We start from the raw sequence: 23,626 nt of genomic DNA on the forward strand, positions 1-23,626 counted from the left end.
GATCCTCATTACAATACTGCTGTGACTGCAATGATCTCCTGGTTCTGCTCTTCCACTTTTCAGTTCAGAGAGGACTTCCCATGTTTTTATGAAACCCACCTGCTTGTCATTTCTTCTTGCACAGTAGCACTTCATCACAACCACATGCTGCTGCTTGTTCAGCCATTCCCCAGTTGGTGAGAATCTCCTCAATTTCTAATTCTTTGACACTACAGAAAGAGCTGCTTTTGGTGTTTTCGTACATATAGGTTCTTTTCCTTTTTCTTTACTCTTCCCTATTTCTTTTGGTCCAATTATTCAGGCTTGCTTCTTCCCTCTCACTTGCACCTCTGTTGTAAGTTCTAAAGACTTGTCAATTCTGTCTCCAAAAAGGAAAGAATACTGTCTTTGTAGTCAGAAACCTTGAGTTCAAATTCTGTCTCTGATGCTTATTGCTTGTGTGACTTGGGTAAGTCACTTAAGCTCCTTGGGCTGCAGTTTCCATGACTGTAAAATGAAGGATTTAGATTAGATAGCCTTTGAAGTCTCTACCACCTTTAGGTTTAAAAGTCTGTGTTCTGCCACAAAGCCTTTGGAGCCTGTCCTGAAAGGATCCTTTATTTCCTCAGTTATTATAGTAATTTGTTTGCAGTGGCTTCTCCTTTTACTACTTCAACATGTTCTGTTGTCTTCTTACTTGTATTCATGTTTTATTTTCTCTCTATTTAGATTGTGATGTCTTTTATGTCAAGGACTAGATTCTTATTTAAACATTTTTTAAAACATAATTTCAATGCCTAGCACAGTAACTCAGTAGGCACAAATCCTGTAATTTGAATTTTTGCTGCCAAGTTAAAGTTTGTGGTTTGTCTTAATTAAGTTAGAGCTTAATCAATTCTCTCTCTCCCCCCTTTCCCCCATTTCAGGGATTAAGGTGTTTTTTTTTTGGTATTTTTTTGGAATTTAATTTATATTTAATTTTTAATTAGTTGAAATAATTTAATTAAATATGGAACATTTGCTTCAGTATTTTAGAAGAGTGTTAATATCACATACTGAAAATTTAATATAATACATAGTTTGATATAACACTCGTATGATTAAAAGATATTTTTGGTGATTGTTCTTTAATGTAGTGATGTAGAAAATGGACTTCAGATTCCTGATTTCTAAATGGAGAGTATTTTGTTTTCTGTGTCACTCTTAAATTTCTGTATATCTATCTAATGGGTTTCATAGACTATTTATGAGTTGTGGCCCATACTGTTTAGTACCCAATCTCCTCTTGTTGAGCCTTTCCACATTTAGCCACCCCAGGGTCTGTACTAATAAATCTTTGAAATTTGACAAGAATATCAGAAAGGGCAGAAGCAGAGCCTGGAGAGGATTGAAGGATGACTACCCAAAATGGAGGCCCCAGGAGGAACTCACGAATGGGAGAAGTGGGGGTGGTGATGGCAGTTAGAGGGGAAGGCATATATGTATAAAATAGAATCTTGTCAAGGAACAAAGATAACATCTATATCATACTTTCCTTTTTGCATGCATCACTGTGAACTTTTCTTAAAAGTTTAAATATTGTAACTGAAACAGATTACTGAACTTTTACATAGTAGATTTTTACTACCTCAAATGTTTGCCATGTTTTTTTGTTCTTGTGTGCATGTAGTTTGCTCAGTAGACTTACCCAGTGACTTATTTGTCCTGCATTGGTTCTAAATATACAGCGTATTCTGAAAATCTTAGTTTGAATCTGCTAAGGATTAAAACTACATCAAGACCTTTGGAGGGAGAATTCTGTATTTTTATTTTTAAAATTGTGTTAATATGTTAACATCTTTATATTATCACATGATTTGTCAATATTTTTGGAAGAGCTTTTGAATTTATGAAACTGTTCTAGATCCCTCCCCAGTTTTGAGCATCTTAATTTAATTTTGTGCCACCGTGATTTCTGTTTAACATATGACTGCCTTAAATTCTCTTGTCTTCTTTTTCAATTGGTTTCAGAGATCCAATAAGTATCATTGGTCTAGAAGTGGAAATATCTATGACTGATAATGTTCCTATGTACTTAATAAATTACAGAGGCTTTCTTGCTAAATCTTAAATTTCAAATCTGTAGAACTTTACTCTGAAAGTTTCTGAGTATGTTTTTGAGGTATAAGTTAAACAAAGAAGAAAAGATTAGTTTCTCTGGCATTCATATACTTCCTTTTCTTTTAAAAATGTGATCCTTGGAGAACATTGCACTGTCCCCATCAAATAACATTCTCTGTATTTTATATATTATAGTCTTTTAGAAGGATATAAAATTAAGAAATCAATTAAAAATAATTCCATTAATTGAATTTAATTTTAATTATAGGAAATTACTAGAGGAGAATCCGAATGGAATTATACTTAGTTCAGATGATTTTTTTTACAAAAATGGACAGTATCAATTTGATGGAAATTTATTGGGTGAAGCACATGAGTGGAACCAGAGACGAGGTAAGAATTGGACCTTAAATGCCTGGTCATCTTAATGTTAATTTAAAGGAAAGAGCGACTGTCATTTCTATATTGAAGTATCTGACTCTTATGAGGGGAATCCATGCATATACTTTTATCAGGTTGCATAGGGCAAGAGGTGTGTAGGCAGATGTAGCGTTAGTTGTTTTGTTCTGTAGGAGGATTTGCTCCCTGCAAATACATTTCTTATTTGTCCCAAAGAGGGCACCTGTGGCTCAGTGTTTTAAGAGCCTTAGGCCTGGACTCAGGAAGACTTGAATTCAAATCCACTGTCAGGCATTTCCTAACCTTGGGCAAATCACTTAACCTCTGTATGCCTAGGAGGCAGCTTTGACTTAGTGGATAGAGTTGGCCTGGAGTCAGGAAGACCTGAATTCTTAGCTATGTCACCCTGAGCAAGTCACTTAACCTCTGATTATCTGACAAAAGGATCTTGAAAATCTCCTGGAGAAGGAAATGGCAAACTACTTTAGTATCTTTGCCAAGGAAACTCCGTGGATTGCTAAGGTCGATAGGGTCCCATAGAGTCAGACATGACTAAACAACAACAGTATATTTCTGGTATTTTCCAGGTGGGCCGCACTTGATATCCCCCAGTTGGTGGATCAGAATCATTAGTGGAATATCATCTAACCCTATCTTTCTTTATAGGGAGATTTTTAACATTAGCCAAAGCTAAGGTAACTTTTGTTAGAATAGGTTATTTGTTAAGCTCAAATTTCCTAGCCATAGTAATTCATTAAAGAATTCATGATGTACACTTTTCTCTTCTACATGGGGAAATTGTTATTTTTTTGATGATATTGCAAAATAAATTTAGAAGCCTAGTTTGCCTTTGAGGTAAGACCTCTGTAGAGGGAGTGCTTTCCTTTGTATTCTTTAATATCTCTTGAAAGTTAAAAAAAAAAAGACAACAAAAATATATATATACAACAACAAAATTTAAATATAAGGCAAACTTAAACCTCCTAATTACTTAATGTGGACTTAGATTATATCTGGGTTTTCAGGGGCAGCTTGGTAGCACAGTAGAAAAGAGAGCCAGGCCTGGGTTGGGAGGTCCTAGGTTCAAACCTGGCATCAGACATTTCCTAGCTGTGTGACCCTGGGCAAGTCACTTAACCTCAGTTGCCTCGCCTTTCCACTCTTCTGTCTTAGAATCAATTCTCAGCACTCTTTTTTTTTTACTTGAGCTGATATTTAGTTATAAGGGGCTCAGGGTCATGTGGGAGGCAGAGGTCTGGTGACAGTAACTCCCTTTGGGCCTTTCTGATCTGTCAGCCAAGATCACAAAGATGGGACTGCCAGGAAATGGGATTAGAGGGGGAGTGAGGTGAGGGTGGGGAGATGGATGTAGTTCTGTCTTGATCAATCCTGCAAGGGGACAATGGAAACTATAGGCCCGCCATTGCAAATGGCTTAGACCTCTTTTATTCTGTGAGACAGAACTCCATCTCTGACTGCCTTATGTAAGGTAACTCGTCAAGAGCCAGTGCCACAATGGCCAGGAGCACCCAGAGCTTCCACATCCCAACCGGCTCTTTTTGCTGTCAGAGATCTTGTTGGGGTGCCACCTTCCTCACACTTTGACTAGGAGAGCTCTTCTTCCTACATGATCTCCCGCACATTGGTCTGATCTCCCAGCTCATCCTGAAACTGGAGCGGGCCTTTCCATGGGAAAGCAATCAATTATTGTCACCTCCTCTTCCTCAGTATCGATTCTAAAACAGAAAATAAGAGTTTAAATAAAGTTGTATCAGAGTTTTTAAAAAGACATGTTCTGTGATATTCTAAACATAGGTTGATATGTTTTCTAAAAGTTGCACATTCAACATTTGTGGTATATGTAGATCTCAAAATGCTTGTTTAGTTTCAAATCAAGAACTTAAAACTTTTCTTGTTCTTTTGAAGGGTATTTTGGTATTTTATCAAAATTTTATATTAAAGATTATAAATTTGATTATTTAACAAAATGTTTTTATGATTTTATTTTCATCAGTTTGTAGTGTAAACTGTTCTTCATTAAACTTTTTTTGTACTCACAAATTTTAGTGTTTTTTTGAGTGGATCAGTTAATCATTTCCTGATATTTCCAATATTTCAATTTTACTTTTAAAAAGTTCAAAATAATACTGAATGTCCGCTTACTAAAAAGTCATTTTCTTTTTCATAACAATATATATCTTTCAGCTAAAGAAGCACTAGAGAAGAAGGTTTCTCCTGTAATAATAGATAATACAAACCTACAGGCATGGGAGATGAAGCCGTATATAATTTTGGTTAGTATCATAATTTATTAAAGGCCTATAATAGCAAGACTCAGATTATTGGGAGCTGCTTTTGAATCTTCTCCCTCGTCCCCTCACATTAGAGGTCCTTAACCTAGACTCATTTGATGAGTGGAAGGAACCCTGTGCTTGGAGTCAGAAGACTTAGTTGTTAGTCTGTGACTTTGGCCAAGTCATTGAACATTTCTGAGCATTAGTGTTAAAAGGAGACAAATAAAACTCATGGAGTTGTAAGAATTAGATGAGAAAAGTATAGAATGCTTTGTATCATAAATTGCTTTCAGATATTTTTTGCTTATTTCCTTTCCCACTATTCAAAACTCTGGTGGCATGCCCTACTTTTGCTAATTTAAATATATTTTTCAACTTTCTGAAGTCTGAGGAAAGAATTTTGCTTAGAGTCCTTTAACTTTAGTTAAGGCTTGACCTATAGGTATGGACAACAGTGACACTCCGGGAGCTGACACATAAGACTTTATGCAAGCTCCTTTTGGAGGAGTGTTCACTCTGGAAGCATCATCTCTTCTTCTCTCTTCTTTGAATCCTTGTAAGTCTTCACTTGCTCCATGGTGCCTTCTCTCTTCTAGAGAGAAAATCCAGAGCCCTTCTAAATGATTCCCCTCCTATTGGCTCAGATGATTGTGTCATTTCCAAGTGCATCCTTTTGGTTTCTTCTTCTTTTTTTTTTTAAACCCTTACTTTCTGTCTTAGTAACAACTCTTAAGATAGAAGGGCAAGGGCTAGGCAAATGGGGTTTAGTGACTTGCCCAGGATCACACAGCTAGGAAGCATCTGAAGGCAGATTTGAACCCAGGTTCTTCTGACTCCAGGCCTGGCGCTCTATCCACCGAACCACCTAGCTGCCCCTGTTCTATTTAGTTTCTTTTTAATTTGAACTTTCTTTAGGTTCAGACATTGACCTTTTTTTAAAAAAAACTAAATTTCCTTAACAGTTTTTTGTTGTGTTCTCTTCCCATCTACTGTACTTGTATTGGTTCCCTGACTTATCCCAGCTTTGCTTATATGCCTGCTGTAGGGTGGCCACTTGAGACACTTGGCCCTGGGTATGGCCATTGCAGGGATATTATTTTTCTCTATCCCTTGTTTGGTTTCAAAGTGTTTGAATGTGTCAGGATGTGGAATTGAATGGAAAAAGAGCTTACTGACTATTTGGGAATAGAGTTGAATAGAGTATAGTATTCTGTGCTTTGGGACAATTTGGAAAAAGGCCTTGTACATTTTACAGGAAAATTCCTTTCTGCAAAAATGTGGTTTAAAACAATTTTTATAAATTTTAAAACTTTTTTTCTGGACTCAAGTCTAGATTATTTTGAGAGTTTATTGCCCAAGAATATTTTATTTCTGAAGCATGGATTTTAAAATAACTACTAAGTTTTACAGTGTATGCATATCATAGAATTTTAGATTTAGAAGCTATTTTAAAGGTCATATTATTTGCACTGAATTGTAATCTTGTGGAAATAAACATGTATATTTGCTTTTATTTAGTCACAAAAATATAAATATAAAATTCACTTCCGGGAACCAGACACATGGTGGAAATTTAAACCAAAGGAGCTTGCAAGGTAAAAACTGATCTTGTGTCTTCCTGTTACAAAATTCCCTTTTGATTTTTTCCTTAGAAATGAGGGATTCCAATGTGACCTTTTGCTAGTCATAAAAAAAGGTCATTTTAAATTGTGTTTGTTATGTTTCTAGTTTTGTATGATGCATTTGTATTGTTGTCTGTATTGTTTTTTAAGTTAGTTAATGGTATAAAGAATAGCCAATGTCTCATACAAGCAGTTTTGTTACCCAAGAATATAAAAAATTTAATATCTATAACCTTGAGCTATTTATCTTGCCAGTAGTGTTTCCCCTGGGTGCCTACCTTGTGGGAGGAGATATGAATTTCTCCTGGGAAAGTAGTTAGGGTAGTGAAAGTGATATTTGCTTGGTAACAATGTATCTTTCCCTTTTTAGCCTCTCTGGGACTTGTATCTTTTCACTTTATGTTCTCTGCTTTTTTGCCTATTTATTTTCCCTTTCAAGGCTTCCTTTGATGCTCTTAAAAAAAATACCCCAATTCCATGTGAAAACAGTTTCTAACATTTAAAAAAGAATTTTGAATCTGAAATTCTCTCCCTCTCTGTTCCCCTCCTTCCCACTGAGATGGTAAGCAATCGGATACATTTTACATGTGCAGTCATGTAAAATATTTGATGTTTATTTTAATTAGAATTACCTTAATTGAGAAGGTATAGAGTATGAATTGCCAACAATATTCAAAATATTGACAACATATCATTATTTGGAGTTTAGTTATAATATACATGCTAAATGAAACCAGGTATTCTAGTTGGTGATGGTAAGATACCTTAACAAGAATGTTTTTAAAATGGATTTTATCTATAATTCATCCATCCCTAAAAAACTTTGACAAAATTTAAATGTAAAGTTTGTGAAAGCATTTGGAGATGATACTGGTTAATAAAGGTGTTCTTTGCATACTCTAAGTTTATAGCTGTTTTATATATTTGAAGAAACCATGTTGAACAAGTAAGAAAGCCTGTTAGAACTTAAGAAATCCTGGGTAAAGAAAAAAATGAGTGAAAATTAAGTAGAACAGTATTACAGTGGATAATATGGTTTTAGTCTTTCAAGAATTAGAACAAAAGTTGCCTTCCTTCATAATACTTGATTCAGAACTTTTGTTTTATTCTTTTGCATTCCCACCTCTCCTGTCTTTCCTACTCTGACATTTTTAGGCGCAACATTCATGGGGTAACCAAAGAGAAAATAGTAAGAATGTTGGAACACTACGAACGTTATGTTTCTGTGACACACATCCTCGATTCTTCAGTTCCAGATAAAGCAGAAATTACTGAGTTAAGTGAACCTTCCCAAGAAGATGAAAATATTAGGTAGGTTTTTCACACACATACCCCCCACCTCCACCCCCCAGTCCTCTTTGGGAGATTTATAGAGTTTTTTTTTTCTTTGAGAATCTCTCAGAATAACAGTAGGTATTTATTGTCTGATTTATATGGAATGTTTACTCTGAATAAAAGGTTGGAATGTTTTAAATCATCATTTCTAGAATAAGTGCTTGCCTTAATGGACAGGACAAATGGAACAAGGATAGGATTGAGAGCATTAATATAGTCTATTTTTTAATTTATCCAATTCCTGTTTGTCCTAGTCTGTATCCAAAATAGTAGTCATTGCTCTTTAGAAGTTTATAATTTAGGCAGACCAACACTTGGTAAGACATAAACTTATATAAAGTACAAATGGTCACTTGACTAAATCAGTGAATTAAATAAAGGAATATATGAATAAAACTAAGGATCTACTTCCAGAGTTAGTGATAGCTATGTGTTTAGAAAGGATAGAAGTTGGAAATTTCAACTAGATTCTCATAACACAAGTATTTTATAATACAAAGAAAAATTTTATGAAAGGGAAGATTGTATGTGAAATTATGAACTTCCGTAATGCCCAATTTAATTCTCTCCTCTCTCCCTCCTATGTATTGCCTTTTTTTCATAAGAGCAGGAGAAAGGCAAAATTCAAATATAATATGGTAGTTCCATCAGGGTCCTGCTTATCTGCCTCCCCTTCTTAACTTCCTTTTGCTATCTTCTGATTATTTTAATGATTGATTGATGCTTTTTAAAGCATTATCATCACTCTTCTCCCACTCCTGGCTCTGATTATCCTTCTTGTTTTTCATGAGAGGACTGACTCCCTTATCTTATTCTATACTTAAAACCCACAGACCCTGTATCTTCACACATCTCCAGTCTTAGAAACAAACACATATCTTTGATCCCATATTCCTCCAGGAACACATCATATGAATCTGTTCCTTCCCCTCACAACAATCTTGAATCTCTCTATCAACCAGCTATTGTCTTTCTGCCTGGAGTGTACTTCCTACTCATCTCTGCCTCTTAGAATCTCTGGCATCTTTCAAAGCTCAGCTCAAGTGTTTCCTTAATGAAGTCTTCCTGATCCCACCATTCTCCATTTTGTATCATCTATCCATCAAGTTCCTCCGAATGAATAAAAGCTTTTTAGGGCCAGGTATTATTTAATATTTTTCCTTTATATCTTTGGTGCCTAGCAAGATCCCTGCCACATAGTAAATGCCTAATAAATGTTCAAACATGCACCTGTTTCCCTAATCCTTTAAAAATCACCACTTAATGCTATATATAATCTATCAGAGAAGATCTTTCCTATTTTCAGTGCTGAACACCTGGAGAGAACTGACTGCTCTTGTTGCTACTTCCTCACAACCCACTCAGTTCTCAGCTCCATCACTCTACTTAAATTTGTTCTGTCTGATTTACCAATATCATTTGGACTTCTAGGTCTGTTTTTCCTTCTTAATCTGTTTACAGTTTATGATACCAATTGCCACATCATCTCCCTGCAGAGTGTCTCATCACATTGCCTTTTTCTTGTTTTCTATTCCTTCCTAATTGGATCATTGCTTTGCTTCAGTGATTGGTTCTTTATCAGCCTTTTGCCCCCTATGTACGGCTCTTTATACTATCTGTCCTTAGCTCACTTTTCTCTCTGCATTCTCTTTTTTAAGTGATCTGATTTCTTCTAGTGACTTCAATAATACAGATGACTCCAGGGCCAAGTTGAGAAATGTTTTATAAAAGTCTTAAAAAGTACGATATGTGTTAGGGAGCTGTATTTCCAACATTGTGGAAACTCCTTCTAATGACATAATTGAAATCCATCTCAATTTTATATATATATGTATAAAATTATGTATACATGTATATATATTTATTTGTTACATTTAAATACCTTCTTCTCTTCTCCCCCCACTCCCTATAAGAGAAAGCCTCATTTGACAAAAAGATATACGTATATTGTAAAAATTAAAATTAAATCTCAATAATAGAAATATTATATTTTAGGAGCTTTATTAATGAGCATTAGAAATCAAGGAATAAAGAGGATACAAAATAAAAACCACATGCCCACGGCTGATTAGCCATTTCAAAATCCCTACTCACCACCCTCATGCTCCCTAACAGGGACAAAAAGAGGGCGGGACCCTCCACGTCCCTGCCTAATATCCCCTGTCTATAGGAAGTACATAATGACAGGAAGTCAGTGGGCTCCTGGGAAATGTAGTTCTTTTTTAGGGTAACAGATTTTCAATTATATATATATACACACAATATATAAAAACAACATCTTTCCATCTATCAGTTCTTTCTCTAGAGGTGGATGTATAAGAGTCATTCTTCGGTGTTTCTATTATCATACATACTGTTCTCTTGGATCTGCTTGTTTCATTCTTCATATAGTTATATTTTTAAACAAATGTAGAATAGAAGTGACCATAGAAAAGTCATTTTTCATTAAATATAATTTTAAAATTTTTGAACAAATGAAACGAATGTGGCTAGAATAAGAGAAATTGTGAAGTGGAAAATTTTTTCTTTGATTATTTATGAAATCTAAAATTTGTAAGAGATTAAAATAGTATAATAATCGATATTACTCTCTAAAACAAATCATTTGAACAGCTAGCACTTATAATAATAAAATTTATTTCATGAGTTTTTGATTTATAAAGTACTTTGCAAATTATCTCATTTGATCCTCACAGCAGCCCTGGGAGGTAGATAATGCTATTCTCATTTTACAGATGAGCAAACTAGAGGGAAACAGGTTAAGTAACTTGACCAGGGTTACACATCCAGTAAGTGTCTGAGTGTGAATTTAAACTCAGGTCTTCTTTACTCCAGGTCCTGTATTGTATTCATTGTGCCACCTAACTATCTAATTCTCTAATAGATAAGTGGTCAATGCATGTGAACAAATAGTTTTCCTAAATCTAGAGCTGGAACTGCCCTTTGAGAGCTGGAAGTACTTTTTGAGAACCATTTAGGATAATCAAGGAAACCTTCATGAAGAATGTACCAATATAATACATCTATGAGGTATATCCATCCAAATAAATTTCATTTTCAGTATAGTGGTCATTCTTTATCTATGTGGTTGTTCCCTTATAGAGAGTAAGTTCTTTGCAGTGATAATGGATCTCATTTAGAGGGTTCTGGGACTTGCTGTAATCAGCATAATGTTACCCACAAAAAGAAGCATCTGGAGGACTCGCCATATGCAGGGAATCTGTTTTCCATTTAAATTCTGTGCTGATCATTTTCTACCAAATGAAAGATGGCAAATATGACAAGTAGCTTAAGGAAGCATTTATCTTTCCATTTTATACTTTATTTTATAATTAGCAATCATCAAATAATTACATTATTCATCTTTCAAACTCTTGCATCTTTTCAAATGGTATGATTTTAAATTTATATAACAGACACCATGTTTGATAAGAGCCTTTAAAATTCTACTAAATCAAATAGGTTTTCAAGTCAGGCATGGATGACAGTATCTTGTGTTCTCTAGACTTTTAGATTTTGTGACAAAAATGTTGAAATATCATTTTTTAAAAATCTCACCTGATCCTTCTTAAACCCTTAAGTTTGCTTAATGTGTGTACATGATTATTCTCATAAAATACCAATTCCTTGGCCAACATTTAAAGCTGTCCACAGTCTGGATCTTACCTACTTTTTCCATGCCTGTGTCACATCATTCTTTCATATAGAAAGTTTCAGGTTAGCTTTAAACCTTTTCTTGTTTTTATGAATTTACATGTTGTCCAACATGTCTGGAATATTCTTCATCCATATTTTGATTTGTCACAACTTATATTATAAGGCATGGCTAAAGTGCTGCCACATCCCTTATGAAGGCTTCCTTGATTACCCTCAGTTGTTAATGTTAATGTTTCTTGTATTTAGTCATTTTTTCCTTGTTTTATCTCCTAAGGTAGAATATAATTAAACACTTCGGGACAGAGTATTATTTCTTCTCTTATCTCCCTTTCCCCTTCCTTTCCCCCTTTTTTTCAAATATATTGTGCCTAGCATTAAGCCTTGTGCAAAGTGATGAGCTATGGGGACACAACACATCCTTTAATAAGTACTTATTTGATTTAATTGAATGAAAAATTCCTTTTTAAGGAGTAAAATGCTTATATTTATTGTTTTTCAGCCCAAAAGACTTGGATGATTATACTTGCGCAAAAGAAAATGATCTTTCCTCTTCTTTGAAGCATCTTGAATTAAGTGAAGAAAAACTGAAGTTGAAGACTAGTATTTCTTCATTTCAAGAAAATATGAAATGTTTTCCTACAGTAGATTTAGAAAAAGGAAAACAAGAAGTTAGTGAAATTGAACCTTATTTTCAGAAAACTGCCATTCAGGAATCTGGAGAGCATGAATTAGCAGATTCTGAAAATAAAGAAGTATTAGATGAAAATAAGGCAGAGGAAGAAAATGTAGATGTCCCTACAGAAAGGCAAAGTATTAAAACTGGTAAATCCAGATCTGAAGAAAATATCATTGTAAATGCTTCTTTTAATGAAGGAAACCATGACACCAACAGACTTCCAAAGACCGTCAAAGTCCAAAGTGAAAACTATGTACATAGTGAAATATCTGCTGACCCAGAAATAGTAAATGAAAAACAAGTCAGGACACACAACAATTCAATTTCCAAGAAATCCTCCTCAAAGCATGAATTACTAAACTTTTTTGGTGACTGGCCAGTTGAGAAAACAATGGGTCAGAGAATCAAGAGGAATAAAAAAACTGAAAAAAATCCATCCATACAATGTGACAGAAAGCGTAATACTCTTGAATCATGCATGGAAACGGACAGTACTATGCATGTAGACACAGCTTGTGTCCAGCAACAAGAACCATCAGAAAAAAGTGGAGATCTCAAGAATGCACACTATAATGAGGCTCTAGAAACCTTGAGCAGTTGCACTGAGCATAATGCATATCAAGATGGTGGGAAGAATATGTCAGAAGTACTTGATATGAGAGATTGGCCTTTATCAGATTCCTTAACTCCGAGAGAACAGAAAACAAGAATGCCAAAAACAGATTTCAGTGAAGCTCATTTAGAGTCTGACTGTGGTCCGAGTATGAATGAAGCATCTTTAAAAATAGCAGATGTGCTCTATGGTGTCTTTGCAAGTCATGAAGACCAGAGAAATCTAGATAACTCAACTCATGAAAAACCTGAGATTTTATTCTCAGAGAATGAGAAAAATCCTGAACCCCAATTATCTCTTACCTTTACCTGCAGTGATTCCACTCTTTCCCGAGTAATGGAGCCAAAAGTTGAACCTGAATTTTCAGAAGGGAAGCCTGAAGAATTATCTTTTCTAGATATAAATAAATGTTCACAAACTGAACCACAAGATTTTGCTCTTTTGTGGAAAATAGAAAAAAAGAAAATCAGCATTTCTGATTCGATCAGAGTATTAACAGGAAAATTAGATGGGTTTAAGCCAAAAGATTTTAATACGAATATTAGATCAGATATTCAAGAAATAATTCCATATAGGGTAATGTATGATAAAAGTACTTATGTAGAAGAAAGTGAACTTACTAATGCTGATGAGTCTGAAAACCTAAATACTCTTTGTAAGATTTTTGGTTCTTTTTCATCTGAAGCATTGAAAGACTTGTATGAGAGGTGCAACAAAGACATTATTTGGGCAACAAGTCTTTTGTTGGATTCTGAAACAAAGTTATGTGAAGAGAATGAGGAGAAAAGTTTACCAGAATCAGATGATAACACACAAATTGAGCAATTTGATGTAAGTGCATATTTGAAGGAGATTATTAGCCATGGAGAGGCTTCCAGTTCCGGTATACCAAAAAATGGCCATGGAAGTTGCATGGATCATGTTGATACACAGCTTAGCTGTGATGAAGAAAGTAAAAGCACTGGAAAAGCAGACATAAAAGATATAAATACTGAAAAATCAGAATTAGTAACAAGTATTTTATCCAGTATTGTTAGAGAAGTAAGACACACCAATGAATTGCCTTCTAGCAGCAGTCAGACAAAACTTTGTGATTCTGATAACATTGAACAGTCATTTTCAGATATTTCAAAAAATGCCTTAAATGATATAAACCTGAAAAATCTGAATGAAATAGATGAGGAATCTTTAGCTACAGAGTTTGGTTCATGTTCTCCACAGGTTTTGCCTGATATTTTCAAAACCACATCTGATATATTAAATGAAGAAACTGGCATTATTGAATCTTTTGAAGGAAAGAAAAATGAAAATCTTATAAAAACTGATAAGAAATTTCAAGTGCTTACAGAGGGATTTGTTAAGGAGGATAAGCCGGAAATGGAAAACGTACGTGCCAAATCACCAGCCAATTTGGCAGGAGGAGTAATTGAGGAAAGTAAAGTACCTTACTGTGAAGTAGACAGAGCTGAGGTTTTGAATTCTACAACAACTAAACCTAAACCTATGAATATAGACTGTCTGGAGTTGGCATTACCTCCAGAATTGGCCTTTCAGCTTAGTGAATTATTTGGGCCTGTTGGCATTGATTCAGGTAAGAAAGAAATTCCAAGTGTATGTGTCCTTTTTGACCATTTGTCAAAATGTTTTCTTTAGAGTATTTTTTCTTCAGCCTTCTTGTTAAACTATGAAGACATTTTAAGACAATTCTTGTTTTAGAGATGAAAAGGTTACTTACATTAATTCTAATGGGTCTTCATAATTTTAAAAATGACTTGTGTACTTGTGGAGAATTTTTAAAAATACACTTTGGTAGAATTATTAAATTGTTGGAGAAGCACTATAGACTAGTGGATAAACAGCAGAATCAGAAATAACTGGATTCAACTCCCGCTTCTGGCACATACTAACTTTGTGATCTTAGGCAAGGTAATTTAAACTGTCAGTGTCCTTATCAGTTTTCCAACATTAAATTTCAGAGATGACCAATTGTCATTGGCAGAAGGAGTACTCTCTTTTTCTCCCTATATCAATGAAATTTCTAACTCTTACAGTAGCATTAATATATATTTGCAATTTGTGTCAGTTGTAGATAATTCTTTTTCCGATGTTTATTTACATTTGACTTAATCTGGGACAGAACTTTTTTTGATGCTTGAGATATTAAAACTATTGGGTTAGGTGGAATTAATTTTGAAGGGTACTCTGTTACGGGTCAACAGCAAAGGATGAAATTGGATACTTAAGATTTCTGATAAAACTTTAAAATTAGAAAGTAGGCAGTAAATGAGGAAATAAGGGCAATTTTATAAATGTTAACAAAAATGTTGTAAATCTTTTAGCACATAGGAAAGCCAGCAGCTACTAGTAATACCATAAATAGCTTTATGGTTTACACCATGCTTATGATTCACAGGTAGCAGTCACTGACTCATTAGTGGTTCGCCATGTTTTTTTTTCTGGGAAAATAATTAGTATATTTTCTTTTTTTCCCCCCAAAAGGGTCTCTAACAGTTGAGGATTGTGTGGTTCATATAGATCTGAATCTGGCTAAAGTGATTCATGAGAAATGGAAAGAATCTATTATGGTTGGTAGGCCTCTTTCTTATGAAAAGTTAATTTTGTATTTATTTTGACTCTTTAGTTTCTATGCATTTTTATAAAATGATACATTCTAAATTAAGTATGAAAGCACACATGAATCTAGCCTACTGATTTTTCAAAGATGAATCAGCATTTTACTGGGTAAGTCTTTTAGGGATTTTTTTTCCTCTTGTAAAAATATATTGGATGATAAATACCTTTAGAGATGAATTTGATTTAATAGTTTAGCTCCACAACTCATTATGATTTGTTTTTGTTTTGTTTTTTTCTTTAAAAAAAAAGGGGGGAGCAGTGTGTTACTCTTTGCATTAAAATCCACAAAGGCAATTTAGTGAATTTTAAAATATAACACTTAAACATTCAACAGAATAGTTTTGTAAATGGAAAGTATTTTGGAATTATTCTTAGTTTTAAGATCATTTAATAATTATATAGTTATTTTTATAGATGTTAAAAAATGTCTTTTCCCATTTTGTAAAGTTTCTTCTTAAATGAACACACTTGTTTATTCAGGGTTTAATTAGAGATTTTGTGGGAAAAGACCTACTATATTTATTTTCATTAATGTTTTTCTTTCATCACCAAATTTTCTTTAGGAACGACAAAGACAAGATGAAGTATCACGTATTCTGCATGCCAAAGGTAAACTAATTTAATCTGAATAGTCCTTAAATTGTGATTCTCTTAAGAATAAAGAAAGATTGAAGCATTATCTTATTTCAAATAATATTTCACTTTCATAATATTAGGAATTAAAAAAATTAAAGTCAAACAAAATATTTCTTAAAGAATTTAAAACGTACTATCTTGAATAATGGTGAAACACCATTTCCATATTATTAGAGAAGCACTTAAGCACTCTCCTGTTATTAAAATTCTAATTTTAACTCCCCTGTTATTGGTGTTATCTCCCTAATCAAATTATAGCATATTTACTTAGCCATGTACATATTGAAACCTTTCCATTTCCTCTCCTTTCCCTCTTCCATATAGCGTAAGTCAAGAATTCAGTTATTTTTGTCTTTGGCTCCAATGCTAGGACAGTGTTTGCACATTGTAAACAGGCCTTAAATAAATGTTTGTTTTAAATTGAACTGAAGACTTGAGCCCTCTTCTTATATTCTTGTAGGGGAGAATGAGGAATGAATGCAAATAAATATATACAACATAACATGGAATATGAAGAGGTATAAAGTTTTATGAAATTTCAAAAGAAAGTAGTGATAACTTCTCACTGAGAAGGATCTTAGGAAGAAGAGGTGGGTTTTGAATGGGAGAGTGTAGGGCAGTATTCTGTTAAGATGAATTTTCAGAGGGGTATTCATATTTATTCCTTTTACTGAAAATTTATATTCAAATAAATAGGGCATTATAGTAGATTGGGTAACTTAGTAGAAGCATGTTAATTATTACTTTATTTGTAATAACAGGATTATTAGAATTTTACATAAATGCCAATTCTGCATTTCCTTCTAAAGTAGATAGATATTTTTGTGGCTATTTTATTACATTCATGGACCACATTCTTTTTTTTTTTTTAAATATATTTTATTTGATCATTTCCAAGCATTATTCGTTAAAGACATAGATCATTTTCTTTTCCTCCCCCCCACCCCCCATAGCCGACGCGTAAGTCATGGACCACATTCTTAAAAATTAAACTGAAGTTGCCCTTTGTCAGTTATACTGTGACTTCCTCTCTCTAAATTATACTTACATTTTGAGAAAAATTAAATTATTTTGTTGCTTTTGAAGATACTTCCATTGTTGGCCATTCAAATCCTGATACTCCTGAACAAAAATCATCTCAAAGAACAGGCAAAAAAATGCTGAAGTGTCAAAACCCATCTGAAATGCAACCCTTCATGGATCATTGGAATACTCAGACTAAGAAAGTTTCACTCAGAGAAATAATGTCCGAAGAGATTGCCTTACAGGAAAAACATGAAATGGTATGAATGTCAGTCAGAATATGTTTTAAGCTGTTATCTCAAATTATATAAATCTTTTTGATAGGTATGTGATATGAAGATAAATGGTTTTTACAGCAATTATTATTTTCTTAAACCCAATACCACATATTGTTTCCTAGGCAAAAGACTGGTAAGGATTAGGCAATTGGGGTTAAATGACTTGTCTAGGGTCAAAGAACTAGGTCAGTGATGGCAAACCTTTTAGAGATGGAGTGCCTGGGCCCTGACCCCACCCCACCCCCAGAGACCATGTGCCATGCCCCTCCCCACACCAAGTGTCCAGTGTGCCCCATCCACCCCTTACCCCACACAGTGGAGGGAGGAAGCTTTCCCTTTAAGCTACTGGGTGGAGGGGCGGGTGAAGTAAGGAATGTCCTCAGTGAATGTAGAGAGGGGGAGGGAAGTGACTCAAATATTTCGCTCCCCTCCAGCTCTGCCACCTTTGAGCCGCCAACTTATCTCCTGTGTGATCCCACTGGCTGCTGGTTAGAGGGGCAGGCAGGGATGGGAAAAAAATGTCATCAGACATGGTGGAGAAGGGGAGGGGAGCAGCTCTGCCCTAGGTCCTCTTCCTTTCTAGTAATGAACTCTAAGGTTGGGATGGGGAGGGCAGCATGCCCACAAAGAATGCTCTGTGTGCCACCTTTGGCAACCATGCCATAGTTTCACCATCAGTGAGCTAGGAAATATTTACTGCCAGATTTGAATCTAGGACCTTCTGTCTCCAGGTCTGGTTCCCTATCCACTCAGTCACCTACCTGTTCCTTTTATAGTAATTGTTAACAATTATTTTGTTTTATAATTTGTAGTCTTCTAGAACCTGGTATGTTGATTTATGATAAGTAAGTTTTTTTGTTGTCATCCACTGTCGAAGCTGGGTTTTTGACAGTGCTTTTTGAAGATAATTTTTATGGCATTTCAGATACTCAATTTTTTTAAACCCTTTGTGAAGTTATTTCACTATTTTCACAGTAATTTTACAATGTAATACAATACGAAACAAGCTGCACTTCATTCATAGTTTTCTCTAAAGAAGCATGAGAATGTGTAAGAGGAGTCAATCTAAGAATTAAATTCTTAGAATATGATTTTTGTTATTGTTATGTTTCTTATGAAGAAAACACAAATCCTAACTTGCAATTTCCTTTTTCAAAGTCTGAAAGTTAAAAAAAAATCAAATTCAACATATAGTTAGTAAATGACCACTGTGTACAGGGCATTGAGTTTTTGGGAGTTGAAACAAAAGTTAGAAGATTCTCTAAATAAAAGAGAATTCTCCAAATCGGGAATAAGGAGAATGGTTTATGAGCAGTGCTTTTCCCCACTGCTTTTCTTCTGTTAGCCATTGTTATTTGAATTAGAAAATGATAAAAATTTCAAATAACATAAACATTCATCCTTCTTTATATTATGTCCTTTAATATTAAATAGTATTTCCTGAAGTAGCCCCTTTAACTCATGCATAGGCAGTTGAGACATTCATGAATTTTTATTGAAGGGATAAAGAATGCCAAAAACTTAAGCCCAAAATTGTGTGATCTTTTTGTAAAAGGAGGAAAGTTGCTTTTGTTAAAATTTTTATCTTTGTCATTGAGTAGTTTGTTCCTAGGATTTGGAAATAGAAACTTATCTGCCTTAGTTTAAAAAAGCAGACACAGGGCCAAGGTTGTTCTGTGGAGAGAGGATTAGATCTTATGGAGCCATTCATAGGACTGATGTTAAAATTCTGCCTTTGATGCTAAGTGTTTTTGTGACCTTGAACAAGTCATTTAACCTGCTTGCACTTCAGTTTCCTAATTGGAAGATTAAAGATTTGATCTTGAAGTGTCTGTCCAATTAAAAATTTATACTCTTGTGTAGTCTTTTTCTGAGATTCACTTACCACTTTGCTTCATGTTGCCCAAAGCTTACTCCTCCAAAGGAACACTTTCTTGTGTTATAAACAGCAACAAAAGTTATTTTAATTATATGTGAAAAGCATTGTTTAAAGGAAGTCATTGAATCAGGTGATTAATGAAATGATGAATCTTAAATTCATCATTGAGATCAGAAACTTGATGACTTAAGGTGGTCATGTTTTCCAAACCACTAATGTTATTTTACCATTAGATTCACTTTATAACGGCATTATAATCTATATTACCCAATACTGAAGGTGAAAACTGGCTCCTTCTCTCCCAAAGCTGCCCTTTTCTTCCACTCATTGTCAGTTCCACAAATGTTTATAAAACTCCTGTGTAGAAGGCACAATGTTAGTAGTTGGGAGAGGTAGAAAAATGAGTAAAACAAATCTTATCCTTGATAAGTTTATGATATAGAAGAAAACAACATTATCCAAATACCACTGAGTAAGAGGCAAAGTTTGATTTGTCCATTGCAGGTACAAAACACTGTGAAAATACCTGAGGAGGAAAATGCCACTGATGTCTGAAATGATCAAATATGTAAATTATTTTTTCTGGAATGTATATTTAGACAAGCTTTGGATTGGGGATGGGTGGAAGAAAGCTCAGAGAAAACCCAGTGTCCTTTGGTTTTTATTGATTTGCGTTGAGTATCATTTTCCTATCAGTCCACTTGATGATAAAGAATGAAGGATACATCTGACTATTATGAGGATGCTTGCTGGAGTTTAGGGTAGTAGGAGACAGAGGCATGTCATGTGGTCCTCAACTGGCCCTTTGCATTTTCCAGACTAGGGCTCTTTGTAGTTGTAGCAGTTATCCTTTCTCTTTAGGAAATCCTCAGGGAATAATTTTTCCTTCTGTGGTACAAGAAAAATTGAATTAAATAGCTACCATGTTGCAGAGCACTGACTGGTTGCTGCTAAAATCATACAGAGATTTACCTTTAATATATAACATGTAGAAAGTTGATTTTTTTTTTAACCCTTACCTTCTGTCTTGGAATCATGCCTGTGTATTAATTCCAAGGCAGAAGAGTGGTCAGGGCAAGGTAGTGGGGGTTTAAGTGACTTATCCAGGGTCGTACGGCTAGGAAGTGTGTGAGGTCAGATTTGAAGCCAGGCCCCTCTGGTCTATAGGCCTGGCTCTCAATCCACTGAGCCACCTAGCTGCCTCCTGCTGTTTTTTAAAATATAATTTGTTATCTAAATCTCTTGTCAGAAGTAGAGAGGAGAATGAGCATTTTCTTCTCCCCACTTTAAAAAAAAAGTTTTTTTATTCTGAAAAATAAAAAGCCAAAAAGCCCATTTCCATATACATAGTGTATTTGCATTTCATATTAGCTTATTAAAAAACACCCACATATATGCATATCTATATAAAACTCCTGTTATTTCAAACCTGTTGTGTTTATCTGTGCTTCCTTATTGTTCTCTTCTATGCATTAAAAAAATGTTCAAATTAGGCCTTTTTTGGTATCAATGTTGCCAAACCTCTCATCCTCTAAACCCTACCCTCAATTAAAAATGAAAAAAAAAAGAAAGGGAAAAATACATGTAACAGATAAGCAAAATGAATCCACACAGTGTCCATGTCAACAAATCTAGGTCTCTTTTTGTACTTTGAATAAGTAATTAGTAATCACTGATTTGGGACACCATCACAAGATACTTTTTTGTGAACATTGTTTAATTTGTGGATACAGACAGTGAAATGAGAATGGGTCCCATGTCCTTTTTTTTTCTTAAAAGCCTTTCATTTTATATTAGAATCGATACCAAGTATCAGTTCTAAGACAAAAAAGTGTGATAAAGACTAGGCAATTGTAGTTAAGTGACTTGTCCAGAATCACACAGCTAGGAAGTATCAGAGGTCGGATTTGAACCCAGGACCCCTGTTTCCAGGGTTGGCTCTCTACTCAGTAAGCCACTTAACTTCCTCATATACTTTGATTAACAAGGGTAAGAAAATTGATTTGTAAAATGAGAGACTAGATGGCCACCTTAAGATCCTAGAAATCCTGTTTACCCTCAAGTCAGTGGTCCAAATGTGACTTCTAATAATTTTTATATTTTTGCTTTGAAAATAAAATCTGTTTTGTAAAAATAGTTACAAACTAAAAGAGCTAAAAACAAGAGGTGGGGGGCAGCTGCATAGTTCAGTGGATTGAGAACCAGGCCTAGAGGTGGGAGGTCCCTGGGTTCAAATCTGGCCTCTGACACTTTCCAGCTGTGTGACCCTGGGTAAGTCACTTAACCCTCATTGCATAGCCCTGACTGCTCTTCTGCCTTGGAGCCAATTTACAGTATTGATTCTAAGATGGAAGGTAAGAGTTTAAAGACAAGAGGTGGGAGGAATGGAGTGATTCCTCACCATGAATTCCATACAATGTGGATATCATGAATCAGAACACCACTCCCCCTCCCATTAAAAATTAAACCTCATTTGCTTGATTTGTATATTTTACTCATTTAGAAGAAACAACAAAGATTATACAAGAATAACCATATTCTCATGTTAGTAATTATAGCCAGTAACCAGTAGGAAAAATTGTATTACTATATATAATGGCCTGCTTCGCAAATAGTTGTGCTTTTAGATCAGTGCAATTAGCAGCATGGTTAATTTTCTGTTTTTGGTTTAGAAACAGGTACCACTTGTGTTTGAAAAAAATTGTGCTGCAAAGCTGAAGGAGAAACAACTCTTGAAGATGTTCCCAACCATTAACCAAAACTTTCTGATGGATATCTTCAAGGATAACAAGTGAGAGTGTAACCATATATAAAATATATGTACTTTAAAAGCTTTATCTGTTAATATAATCTCAAGATTAAAATGGAAATTGAAACATACATTTTAATGTAGGGGATTCTCTAACTTCGTTCTTACTGATTTGAAGAAATACTCTAAAACCTTATTTTGAAGTATAAACTATTTTTTATATGGTATATTAATTAAAAAACTAGGCATTAATAATCCCAGGAATAACCATTGGTTTGATCCCAACATTATTTTAGAAACATGACCTCGCCTCATTAAAGGTACCCGTGTACTCAGTGGTTTGAGCATTTGTACCCGTGAAATTCAGTTCCTCAATGGTGGTAAATGTCTGTTCTGTGCAGGATACTAGGAGGTGTCAGAGATACAAAGGGGGAAGTCCAGCACAGTCTCTGCTTGTGTTCTGCATGGAAACAAATGAGTACAAGGTGGCGTCTGATTACAAAGTACTCTGGGACAGTTTGAGAAAGGAGAGCACCCTTTCACCTGGAGGATTCCACTGAAAAACTTCAGAGGAATGTAGCACTTAGTAGAGCCCTGAAGGAAGAGAGAAACCTTGACAAGTGTAAATGTTGGAGTGCATTTCAGGCCTGGGGGATGACCATACAGAGCCTTTGACACACTGTGTTTGGCAAACAGCCGCCGGAGAGGCAAGAAGTGAGCTAATCTGAGCAGGAGAACCACTCTTCCATCACTAACACCTCACCCCACACCACACTCTTGGAGGAAGTGTAGGAGAAAGGATATGGCCACATGTATTCCCTGCAGGGGGATTGTCCTTTAAGCGTGCTCTGATTCTCACTGTTTTTGTGGGAGAGTCTGTCCCTTTTTGTAGAAAATGCTTTGTAGCAACTGTTCTTGTAATGCCCTATGCTCTTTGCTAAAGAGCAGTCTATTCACAGATTCTTTCAGGGAAGCCTACTGGTAGGGACTCTTTAGCCACAGGGTTAGCAAGATAGTCACTCACAGGGTTACCCCTACAACTGTCAGTGACAGTAGAGGTTGGGGTGATTAGCCCAAAGGGGTATAACAAAGAACAGAAAAAGAAACAACAAAAAAATAGCTTTGTGTCACCTTCTGCAACTCTTTTACTGTTGGCTTTGTTTGTTTATACGCATGTGTTTATGATTATACTTAGTGCTTATGCTGTGTTCTGTTGGTTATATTTTGCTGAAAGAGAATTTATTTTAATGCTTATTATAAGTGGAATTTTTCACCCATTGACAGTATTTACATTTTACCTCCACAGCTACTGTTTAGAACAGACAGTACAATTTCTGAATTGTGTCCTTGAAGCAGATCCTGTAAAAACTGTTGTAGCCCAAGAATTTGTTCATCAAAATGAAACTGCTTCTTCTTACAATACACAGAAGTCTAAAGAGAAGAAGGTATAGTATGAGCTGCCTTGGAAATGATGGCAAAATCATTAAATTTTTTCTTTCCTGCTGAGGTGAATTTGTGATGTCATCTATGGGGAATTCTCCACAAATGCAGATTGGAACTTAAACCAATGCCCTTCCCAGAAGTCTGACCTAATTTTAGTATAAATTTTACAGAGGTCAATTTTCCTGAGGTAGTGGAAGCACTTTTTGAACATGGACACAGCTATAGATACAGATTACTTGGAGGTTGGAGATCTTTATGGCAAGAAGAATAAATTATAAAAAGGCAGAATAGGCAAAATAGTTCATGATT

At 34.9% G+C, this 23,626-nt stretch overlaps 1 protein-coding gene across 4 annotated transcripts in view; it reads left to right on the plus strand.

Annotated features, from left to right (window-relative positions):
- The window catches only part of N4BP2 (NEDD4 binding protein 2), a 64,871-nt gene that overhangs the window by 29,368 nt on the left and 11,877 nt on the right, over nucleotides 1–23,626 (plus strand). For all 4 annotated transcript variants that reach the window (XM_056802553.1, XM_007496542.3, XM_056802554.1 and 1 more), the window contains 10 exons: nucleotides 2,348–2,472; nucleotides 4,684–4,772; nucleotides 6,291–6,367; nucleotides 7,550–7,705; nucleotides 11,886–14,266; nucleotides 15,175–15,260; nucleotides 15,873–15,918; nucleotides 17,032–17,228; nucleotides 21,798–21,916; nucleotides 23,181–23,319. In XM_056802553.1, coding sequence (XP_056658531.1) covers nucleotides 2,348–2,472; nucleotides 4,684–4,772; nucleotides 6,291–6,367; nucleotides 7,550–7,705; nucleotides 11,886–14,266; nucleotides 15,175–15,260; nucleotides 15,873–15,918; nucleotides 17,032–17,228; nucleotides 21,798–21,916; nucleotides 23,181–23,319 — 3,415 coding nt within the window. The remainder of the gene's footprint in view (nucleotides 1–2,347; nucleotides 2,473–4,683; nucleotides 4,773–6,290; nucleotides 6,368–7,549; nucleotides 7,706–11,885; nucleotides 14,267–15,174; nucleotides 15,261–15,872; nucleotides 15,919–17,031; nucleotides 17,229–21,797; nucleotides 21,917–23,180; nucleotides 23,320–23,626) is intronic.

Source organism: Monodelphis domestica, chromosome 6, assembly GCF_027887165.1.
Source record: "Monodelphis domestica isolate mMonDom1 chromosome 6, mMonDom1.pri, whole genome shotgun sequence".
Classification (NCBI taxonomy): Eukaryota; Metazoa; Chordata; class Mammalia; order Didelphimorphia; family Didelphidae; genus Monodelphis; species Monodelphis domestica.